Consider the following 11,724-nt stretch of genomic DNA (forward strand, 5'->3'; position numbering starts at 1 on the left):
TATCTCATTCCAGGGTGAAAAACTAGAGGTAGTCGATAGCTTCCGCTATCTGGGCGACCAAGTTAGTAGTGGGGGTGGGTGCGCTGAAAGTGTAGCTGCTAGAATAAGAATAGCCTGGGCAAAGTTTAGAGAGCTCTTACCCCTGCTGGCGACAAAGGGACTCTCACTCAGAGTAAAAGGCAGACTGTATGACGCATGCGTACGAACAGCCATGCTACATGGCAGTGAAACATGGGCTGTAACTGCTGAGGACATACGTAAGCTCGCAAGGAATGAAGCCAGTATGCTCCGTTGGATGTGTAATGTCAATGTGAATACCCGTCAGAGTGTAAGTATCTTGAGAGAAAAGCTGAACATTAGAAGCATCAGTTGTGGCGTGCAAGAGAGACGATTGCGCTGGTATGGACATGTGGTGAGAATGGAGGAGGATAGCTGCGTGAAAAAGTGCCACACCCTAACAGTTGAGGGAACCCGTGGAAGAGGTAGGCCCAGGAAGACCTGGGCTGAGGTGGTGAGGCAAGACCTTCGTACATTGGGCCTCACCGAGGCGATGACTACGGACCGAGACCTTTGGAAATGGGCTGTGCGTGAGAAGACCCGGCAAGCCAAGTAAGATCGTTGCCAGTGCCCCTGGACTGGTTCTTGTGCGGGTGGCACATGAGATGCACCATTTTGAGCGTGGCCGTTGCCAGTACCGCCTGACTGGCTCCTGTAGGATTTTCGAGCGAGATCGTTGCCAGTGCCCCTGGACTGGCTTGTGCGGGTGGCACATAAAAGACACCATTTCGAGCGTGGCCGTTTTCGTGCGGGTGACACGTAAAAGCACCCACTACACTCTCTGAGTGGTTGGCGTTAGGAAGGGCATCCAGCTGTAGAAACTCTGCCAAATCAGACTGGAGCCTGGTGTTGCCATCCGGTTTCACCAGTCCTCAGTCAAATCGTCCAACCCATGCTAGCATGGAAAGCGGACGTTAAACGATGATGATGATGATGATGATATATATATATATATATATATGTATGTATGTATGTATGTATATATATGTATGTGTATGTATGTATATATATGTATGTGTATGTATGTATATATATATATGTATGTGTATGTATGTATATATATATATGTATGTGTATGTATGTATATATATATATGTATGTGTATGTATGTATATATATATATATATGTATGTGTATGTATGCATATATATATATATATCTCTCAAATGAAATCACAATCAAATGGAAATTGTAGCTGTGCTCCCTGTGCTGGTGGCATGTAAAATGCACCATCTGAACATGGTCATTGCCAGCCCCCTCGCCCCGACTGAATCCTGTGCTGGTAGCACATAAAAAGCACCATCTGAAAATGGTCGATGCCAGCCCCATTGGCCCTTGTGCCAGTGGCATGTAAAAAAGCACCCACTACACTCTTGGAGTGGTTGGCATTAGGAAGGGCATCCAGCTGTAGAAACATTGCCAGATCAGACTGGAGCTTGGTGCAGCTTCCTGGCTTCCCAGACCCCAGTCGAACCGTCCAACCCATGCCAGCATGGAAAACAGACGTTAAATGATGATGATGATGAATATATATATATATATATATATATATATATATGTATACACACACACATATAATGCACCTATTTTTACATTAGTCAAATTATTCTATTTTTCTAGATTGTTTTTCCTGTACTAATTGTGTGTCATTTATTGATTTATAGTCTTTTATTTGCTCTTTAGTATTCACCAGCATCCCAACCACCACTGTCACCACAACCACTATTGTGATCATCAAAAAAATTACTGTTGTTAGAAATAACTATCTGTAAACCACATAAATACAACACTATTTAACAACTAAAAACCAGTCAGAATTTCCTTCACATGCTTATATCCCTTGAACTATAAACCATTGACTGTAGCCAAACGTTTCTGTTGTACTTTTCCAGTCTCTTACAAGGATTCTTGAGAAGAAGGTTCGGAAATTGCCACCCTCCTGCAAAGAAATCTACTGCATTGCACAAAGGTTAGTGAACTGTCTTTGTTAACTGATTCTTAATTTCTGATACTATGTCAACATAGTCACAGTAGATGCTGTTATCATGGCACCAGCACAAGTGAAGATCACTGCATAACTTGCAAGGCTAGGGATATACAAGTGACCTTTATAACCGAGAGAGGCTGCAATGGCTCTAGGTAGGGTCATAGAGGAATGTAAGTAAAACGAAAGGAACAGATATAGCTTTGTGAGAGGGTTGTGGTGGTGGTGGTGGTGGAGAATGAGTAAAAAGGAATAGGGTAGTCACTAATGGGGGTGTGCTAGGAACAAGGAAAATGGAAGGGGAGAGTGTCAGTAATTATAGAGAAAAGTAGGCGTCAGGTGGAGTGAAAAGGTGAAAATGTGGATTGTGTGGGTTGAGAACTAGGGCTATTCTACATTACAGGGACAAGTCTTTGTGGGGGTTGTGAGGAATTTTGCAATAGTCATTAAAGGAAAGAAAGGTATGGGAGAAGGTGAGAGTGAGGAGAGGAAAAAGGTGTGGTGGGGAGAGAGAGAAGCTGAGAGAGAAAATGAGGGAAAGTGATACCAGAGAGCACCATGTAGTTAGGGAGAATGAGAATGTTACAAAGCATCATGGGAAGAGGATAGCATGAAAGGGAGGTAAGGGTACTGTGGATGGATGCAGTGAGGGACAGAAAAACTAAAAGACATGTTAGGACAGATAGTGATACGAAGGTAAGAGGAGGTGTTGGGTGGCAATAGAGGTAGTAACTGAGGAGAGGATGTGATGTCCGGTAGTTGAATGGGACTAGTACAACTAATGAGATCGTAGGCTGTGAGTGATGGAGCGTGGAGAGAGGATGTAATGTGATGAAGCAGTAAGGTGAGCTTGACAGTGAGCATATATATATATATATATATATATGAGCAGCTGTCTGGCTTCCATGCTATTGGTCTGTAAATAGCACCATTTGAGCGTAATTGTTACCAGCGTTGGCTTCTAGCACTTGTGATGGTGGCACGTTAGAAAATTATTCGAGGGAGGCCGTTGCCAGTGCCGCTGGACTGGCTCCTGTGCAGGTGGCACGTAAAAAACACCTTTTTGAGCGTGGCCGTTGCCAGTACTGTGTGACTGGCCGTCGTGCCGGTGGCATGTAAAAGCACCCACAACACTCTCGGAGTGGTTGGCGTTAGGAAGGGCATCCAGCTGTAGAAACTCTGCCAAATCAGATTGGAGCTTGGTGTAGCCATCTGGTTCACCAGTCCTCAGTCAAATCGTCCAACCCATGCTAGCATGGAAAGCGGACGTTAAATGATGATGATGATGAAATATATCTATATGTCTGTGTGTGTGTATGCATGTTTAAATTTTGTTAAATCTAGCAGTTTTTTTTTATATCTGCCCACTTACAGCTGTTGATAACTAATACTCAAATACATAGTAATTATAAAGAGTAATCATGCAAAATGCCATATGAATATGAACATGGCAGCTTAAAGCCAATGTGGGGTGCAGAAATGTACGTCATGACTTCCATCTTCAAGTTGTTGTTGTTGTTATTATTATTATTATTATTATTATTATTATTATTATTGTTATTGTTATTGTTATTGTTGTTGTTGTTGTTATTATTATCACTATATACATTGACGCAGATTTTCTATGGCTGGATGCCCTTCCTGTCATCAACTCTCACCTGTTCCTAGCAAGGAAATATTTCTTTATGGCTATACATGGGCTAGACATGTTTTCAACAGAAACTGGAAATGAATGACACTTATGTCAACATAATGGCACACACACAAACATATATAGAAAGAGAGTTTCACATATATATATATATATATATATATATATATATATATATATATATATGTATATGTATATATGTGTGTGTGTGTGCAGAGAGAAAGAAAGAGAGAGAACGAGGGGAATTTCATTTACAAAATTCAGTCACATGGTATTGGTCGGCTTCAGGCTATAGTACAAAGCACTTGTTCAAGGTGCCTTAAAGTGCAACCGAATCTTACCACATGGTTGTGAAGCAAGCTTCCTAACCACACACCTGTGTCTATACCTAAAAGACAGAAAACTAAAATCATCTTAATATATTTAAAATGCCTTTGTATTTACAAAAAATAATATTTCTTTCTTTCTTTCCTTCTCTAATCCCAGGAAACCAATTACTGAACGTATCTACTTCCTTAATGGAGAACAAAGAATGGTAGAATTTGATTCAGCCGCCACGTGTGGAGAAGTGAGTATTTGTTGGAGTTGAGATGAATGATACTACTTCAGCTGTTTGTTTTGGCATATCAATTAGATTGTCATTTGCTGAGTCATTTGACTAAAAACAGAAACAAAAAAGGAAAATGAAAAATGATAATGACTTAATTCTCTTTTCTCACCTAAATATAGTTTTATACTTTCTGTTGTCATGTAGTTCTTGTTTCAACTGGTTTGAGAGTGTGAATCAACTGAGTTACTTGATTGTTTTTTTGTTTTTTTTTCCGTTTTCCTTTTTTGTAATCAAAGTCATCTTGTTTTTCTTGTTAACTCCAAGATTTAGGATATCATCATCATCATCATCATCATCGTTTAACGTCCGCTTTCCATGCTAGCATGGGTTGGACGATTTGACTGAGGACTGGTGAAACCGGATGGCAACACCAGGCTCCAGTCTGATTTGGCAGAGTTTCTACAGCTGGATGCCCTTCCTAACGCCAACCACTCAGAGAGTGTAGTGGGTGCTTTTACGTGTCACCCGCACGAAAACGGCCACGCTCGAAATGGTGTCTTTTATGTGCCACCTGCACAAGCCAGTCCAGGGGCACTGGCAACGATCTCGCTCGAAAATCCTACAGGAGCCAGTCAGGCGGTACTGGCAACGGCCACGCTCAAAATGGTGCATCTCATGTGCCACCCGCACAAGAACCAGTCCAGGGGCACTGGCAACGATCTTACTTGGCTTGCCGGGTCTTCTCACGCACAGCCCATTTCCAAAGGTCTCGGTCCGTAGTCATCGCCTCGGTGAGGCCCAATGTACGAAGGTCTTGCCTCACCACCTCAGCCCAGGTCTTCCTGGGCCTACCTCTTCCACGGGTTCCCTCAACTGTTAGGGTGTGGCACTTTTTCACGCAGCTATCCTCCTCCATTCTCACCACATGTCCATACCAGCGCAATCGTCTCTCTTGCACGCCACAACTGATGCTTCTAATGTTCAGCTTTTCGATATAAATACAATAATCCCTGCTTTAAAAACATAAGGAGTTAGTATTTACTGTGGGAGAGGGTTGATTTTCTTAACACCACATTACCAATAACTTTCAGGTATTTGAGATCTGAAAGACAGGAAACAAAATTTATAAATATTGTTGGGTCTTGGGAGGTCATTACATCAATGATAATAGACATACACACTCACATACACATACACACTGGTTCAATGTCACTTCTTTTATTGTCAATCAATTGGTTAAATATCTAACCAACTAACTAATTGATTGTTTGTTTAACCCTTTTGTTACCATATTTCTGTTGAGATACCCATGTTTCTTTCAATTATTTTTAGATATAACAAAGAATTTAGTAAAATAACTTAGTTATCATTCAGCTAGTGTTAGGAACATAAATTGTGACTAAGGTTTGGTGGAAGATTTTAATTCAAAACTTTTGAAAACTAGATATTTATACTACAGAGCCATAGGCAGTTTCGACCGGGTTGGTATCAAAAGGGTTAATGTGCTGGTTAAACAATCAATTGGTTGTTTGTTTGCTAAAGTCCTTTCATCACCATTTGCGCCTCATTAATGACATGCTTTCTTTGTTCAAGGTCTGTCTTCTCTATGTATGTCTGTTGTCATTATCTACCAGTTTTGTAACAAATATTTATCTTTATTATACTGTAGTGGCGCAAAATTATAGCCGCCATTGAGGAAGTACTATTCTGCGCATGCGCAGGGGACTTCACCACCTGAAGCCCCTCGAGTTGCGCATGCGTAGTAAAACGTGTACTTAAACAGTTAGTTTCACTTTGTCAGCGAGTTGAGCCTGAGACCTTCGACGTGACAACACCTCGCTCCTCCACGAACCACTCTTCACCTCGATGCCTTCGATGGTGATAGCTACTTGCTTCTCTGGCAGGAATCAAGGAAGCCCTTAACCTTCCAATACCAAACTACAACTTAATCAGCGGCTGCTAAGCTGAATGACAGGAATTGTGAAACCAAGCATCATCATAAATAAAACCTTTTACAATACCAAACAACTTAAAATATATGCTTACAATGAATTTTGTTTTTTATCTCTGATGATTAGTTTTAAATTTAAAAAAATTTTCATTCTGTACTTGTTGTAAGTACAGTGTTGGGACCCATGATCAAGGTATTTATTTAATTGGTGCAATTAGTTGGAAATAGGTTAGGTTGTGGCTTTAATTAACAAATTTTATGCTTGTTTATAAAGGGTTTTGTTAATTTGCAATTCCAAACTCAAATCTTAGTTACATTATATTTTGGAGAGGCATTTTTTTTAAGTTAAAAAGGTTAATAACAACGAGTTAATTACCCATTGATCTGAGGTGGGGTGTATAATTATAGGAAAAAATCAAGCAATTAATACAGTTGATTGCACTGGAGCAAAAATGTCAGAGAACTACATATGAAATACATAATAATATCTAAATCATTGTTATAATTGTACAGACAGAGCCAAGTGGTGAAAAAGATTGCTATGCAATCATGAAGTCATTAGTTCAATCTCACTATTGGGTATATCATCTTTTAACATGGTTTTGAGTGGTTGTATTTCTTCTTAAATATTTCAAGACTGGAATCTTCAGAATTCTTTATTTATGAAGGATTATCTTTAAAATTTTAAACGTTAATTATTAGGTATAATTCTGCTTCTCCCCATAAACACATTTCACATTTAATAGTCTATTGCTGGGATTGAAGCAAAAAATTCAGACTGTGCAATTTTTTACACTGTGATTTTAAAAAAGAAATTTCAAAATTTAAAAAAAAATAAGTTTAAAATAATTTTTCTAAATTTAAAAAGAATTTTTTTTTTTCGTAGCTATATGAATTTCTGTATGTAAAATACAAATTTGCTAAAATTTTCTGAAAATTCCTCAAAATAAAAGAAGATATGAGGGGTTATATGGAGTGCTTAAAGCAGAATTCTGCCAATTATTATTTCTAACATTATAATTATTTACAGATAATAAAAACAGTTAAAGCTAAGATTGGTATGCGGTCTGATGCTGAATGTTTTGCTCTTTATGAATATATTGGCACAACAGGTAAGCAGTCTTGTGTGTCTCTCTACACACAGATTTTTATCTTTTATATTTTACTTGTTTCAGTTGTGAGACCGTGACCATTCTGGGGCACTGCCTTGAAGAATTTTTTTTTTGAAGAATTAGTTGAATGAATCGACCTCAGTACTTTTTCTTTTTCTTAAGCCTGGCTCTTATTCTGTCAGTCTCTTTTGCCAAACTGCTAAGTTACAGGAATGCAAACACACCAACAACGGTTACCAAGTGGTGGTGGGGGACAAACACAGACACAAAGTCACACACACATGATGAGCTTCTTTCAGTTACTGTCTATGAAACACACCCACAAGGCTTTGGTGGGCTCAAGGATATAGTAGAAGACACTTGCCCAAGGTACCATGCAGTGGGGCTTAGCTCAGAACCATGTGGTTGAGAAGCAACCTTCTTACCACACAGCCATGCCTGCACCTATTCATTGATAATTTGTATACTCTTTAGAGTAAATTTCTTACAATCATCATCATCATTGTCGTTATCATCATCAATAACAGCAGCAGTATCATCTTATATCTTTTTTATATTAGCTTCTTTTAGATTACTATTTTGTTTTATTTCTCTTCTTTAAGGTTAGTATCTGTTTGAAATCTCATAAAATGTTGAAGAAATATTTCATAAACATCCCCAGACTTTTTGTTTAAGTGGGTTCTTGTAGGAAAAATTGAGCTAACTGGTTCTTATAGCCTTTTTCACTTTATATGGATCATGTGACATGGAAGCTGTGTGACAGGGAAGTTTTGTGACAGACCCTATGACATGAACACTGTATGATAGGCCATGTGATAGGGAAGCTTTCTGACAGACCCAGTGACAACAAAACTGCGATAGATCGTGTTACAAGGAAGTTGTGTGATAGATCCTGTGACAGGGAAGCTTTGTCGTAGACTCTGTGACATGGAAGATTTGTGACACCAAGTGACAGACCCTGTGATATGAAAACTTTGTGATGCTATGTCACAGGGAAGATGTGTGACAGATCCTTTGACATAGAATCTTTGTAACAGACTGTGACTTGGAAGCTGTGTGATAGACCATGTAACAGGGAAGCTGTGTGACAGTCCATGTGACACAGAAACTTTGTGACAGTTCATGTAAAATGGGAGCTCTGAGGCACCATGTGACATGGAAGATGTATGACAGACCATATGACATGGAAGCTTTTTGACAGGGAGATTTTATGACAGACTCTGTATGAGAGTAGCTTTGTGACAGACCATATTAACGCATGGAATTATTCAATCAAAATAGTATAACAAAATACATAAAACAAGCCTCATTAAATATTAAGATTTAGCCCAGTATTGATGTTTCAGAATGGTAAATTTAATAAAACTAGAGCCACAACTGGCTGAGTGCTTACTTGTTAACCAATCTACTTGCTAAATAATTAATATAGTGAAAACTAGGATCAAATGAAATTAACTATAATAGTTTATATCCTGTTACCAGTTCCTACTGGGACATCGTCTGAGACACTTTATCTTGTCAATGCTATCCACTTATTTTGTCAATCCTATATAAATATATATCCACAGATTTAAACAGCCAATAGATTGTATAATCAATAAGTATTCTGTTATATCACAGTGCTGAACTTAAATAATTTCACGGGCAAAACCTAATTATTGACCAGTGCTTTATCTAAACGAGATGTCTATTAACTGTTATGTAACATTTGTTATCTTTCCAGAACGAAATATGTCTTCAGAGGAGCGACTTTCAGACACTGTCAGTAAATGGGAACGACTTATCAAAACTAGTGCTAGCAGAGATCCCAAATTAGTGTTCAAGGTTGGTAATTTTTGAAAAAGATTTTCTTAACGCATAATCTTAAATGCAAGTAAATCTCTATTTTGCCTACTGTTGTAGCAATAAAGTGTGTGTAGTGTTATGTGTGTATTCACAAATATTGTAAGATATTCAGATTCATATCACTTAAGGGTCATATTATTGAAGTAATTTGTCTATTTTTAATTCATCCTTGACCTACATTTACCATAACTGTTTTGCTTTAGAATACATTGAAATTTTAGATGAGTATTGTTAAAAATTCTTTAAAAGAATTATATATGTGCTAGCACATTGCTCACTGTTTTATGAATAGCATAAAAAATATTGTTTCATGAAAATAAGGATTTATATCCAAAAAAAGAAAGGAAAGAAAAATTTCACATATTAGTAAAATGACATTTTTATTATTTGTATACAACTATATAAAGTTATTATTTAGGGCTCTGATGCTGTACTGAAAAGGTCCCCTATCCTTCTTCTCACCAACATATAACTAATTTATTTTAATTCTGGGCTTCCTAGTTCTTAGTGCAGCACCCATGGCACCTACCTTAAGACAACAATGGTTATGACACACCACATGTATGAGACATCTGAATTTAGTGAAGGCCATTTCTCACCAGATCTAACTACAGCAATTTCTTCCACATAGATAGATAGATAGAGAGAGAGAGAGAGAGAGAGAGAGAGAGAGAGACAGACAGACAGACAGACAGAGAGTGAATACCATAATGTATTTTATCCAATGCGCTAATGATGTAATATATATATATATTAATAGTAATAGTATGACAACAAAAGAATGAATGAAACCTCGATATTATGTAAATAGAGGAATTTATCTGTAATATAACATGTGACAATTATTCGGTTGCCATAATAAAACTCCAAGTTTTGGATGTTAGGGCGGAAATCTATTCCGGCATCTCTTCAGTTATGAAGACAAACAAAACTGCTATGGAAATGATTGTTAAACAAAAGGAAATTACTATGTAAATGACCATTATTAAGACAAACAAAAGAGCTATTAGAATGACCATTAAATAAAGGGAAAAAATCCAAAGGGGAGAAAGTAGAAAATGCTCATAGAATTCGTGTATGCACTCATGTACATTCACACACATGCGTGCATGCACACCCACATACATTTGCCTTTATGCATATGCTCACTCACACTCATGTGAAATACGTACATGCACACCCACACATATGCATATATGTGCACAAATATATGCAACCATACACATGTACACATATACATATCCGCATACATGCACACACACACACACATACACGTACATATACATGTACATGCACAATTATATTCATATACATGTCTAAATATGTATATGCTATATATGCATATGCTCACTCACACTTGCGTGAAACAAATGCATGCACACCCACACATACACCTATATGTATACATATATATGCAACCATACACATGTACACACATGCACACACACACGTATATATACCCATACGTGCACAAATATGTTCATATACATGTCTATATATGCATATAGAGAAAAAAATGCAGGGTGAAAGGTAATATACTGAAGAAATATGAAAAAATATATAAAGCAATAAAAGTATATAAAAATATGTAAAATATGTAAAAAAAATATATATAAAAAAAAAAAAATAGAGAGAGATAAAATGCTTGTGCATGGACACAATATAAAAAGCAGGTTCTATCTGTGATCTTGTGGGAACCAGAAACGTAATAAATATTTAGTCATATGTGGACATGATCCAAAAAGTTCAGTTCTTGAATTTAGACATGTAGCGGGGTCTAAGCTGCTTTTCCAGATGAGCCATCTTTCCATATCGCAAAGACCACACTTTCCACTGCCATTGGTGTAAGGCTTACACTTGGCTAGGATCTTCCAATGGATGTTGTAATCGACACCTTTTTCTTTTAAGGACCATATATGACTGGATAATTTGGTTGTTTATCTTTTATCCCAGTGCCTGAAGCTCAAGGTGTGATTGTTGAACCTGGCTTTGAAATTCTCCTCTGTGAGATCCACATATTTCTTTGACAAAATTATGTCCTTAGTGGTTGTAAAGTCTACGGTGGCTTCATAAATGATGGTCTCGGACATGCAAGCTCCATTTAACAGGCACAAATATTTATTCCTGCATGAACAACTGGTTTCATTTTGTTGTTTTTGTGTGTTGTGTGCGATTATATTTTTAAAATATTTAATGGTCATTCTAATAGCTCTTTTGTTTGTCTTAATAACGGTCATTTACATAGTAATTTCCCTTAGCTTAATGACCATTTTCATAGCATTTTTGCTTGTCTTAGTAACTGATTAGATACCAGAGCAGATTTCTGCCCTGACATCCGAAACTCAAAGTTTTATTATGGCAATCGAATAATTGTCACATATTATATATATATATATATATATATATATATATATATATATATATATAATTACATGCACACTTAAAATGGAGGAAGAGTAAACAAGTTACCAGACAGATGACAAAGAGTGATAAATGTGTTGACTGATAAAATGCAATGAAACCAGACAGAACACTGATGTTTGTATAATGCGTGTGTGTGTGTGTGTGTGTGCA

General features: G+C 37.5%; 1 protein-coding gene across 2 annotated transcripts in view; it reads left to right on the top strand.

Annotated features, from left to right (window-relative positions):
* LOC106873920 (unconventional myosin heavy chain 6) overlaps nucleotides 1-11,724 on the top strand; it is a 543,260-nt gene that overhangs the window by 519,707 nt on the left and 11,829 nt on the right. For both annotated transcript variants that reach the window (XM_052971791.2, XM_052971792.2), the window contains 4 exons: nucleotides 1,950-2,026; nucleotides 4,179-4,260; nucleotides 7,224-7,305; nucleotides 9,029-9,129. In XM_052971791.2, coding sequence (XP_052827751.1) covers nucleotides 1,950-2,026; nucleotides 4,179-4,260; nucleotides 7,224-7,305; nucleotides 9,029-9,129 — 342 coding nt within the window. The remainder of the gene's footprint in view (nucleotides 1-1,949; nucleotides 2,027-4,178; nucleotides 4,261-7,223; nucleotides 7,306-9,028; nucleotides 9,130-11,724) is intronic.

This window comes from Octopus bimaculoides, chromosome 11 (genome assembly GCF_046866305.1).
Source record: "Octopus bimaculoides isolate indiv1 chromosome 11, ASM4686630v1, whole genome shotgun sequence".
Classification (NCBI taxonomy): Eukaryota; Metazoa; Mollusca; class Cephalopoda; order Octopoda; family Octopodidae; genus Octopus; species Octopus bimaculoides.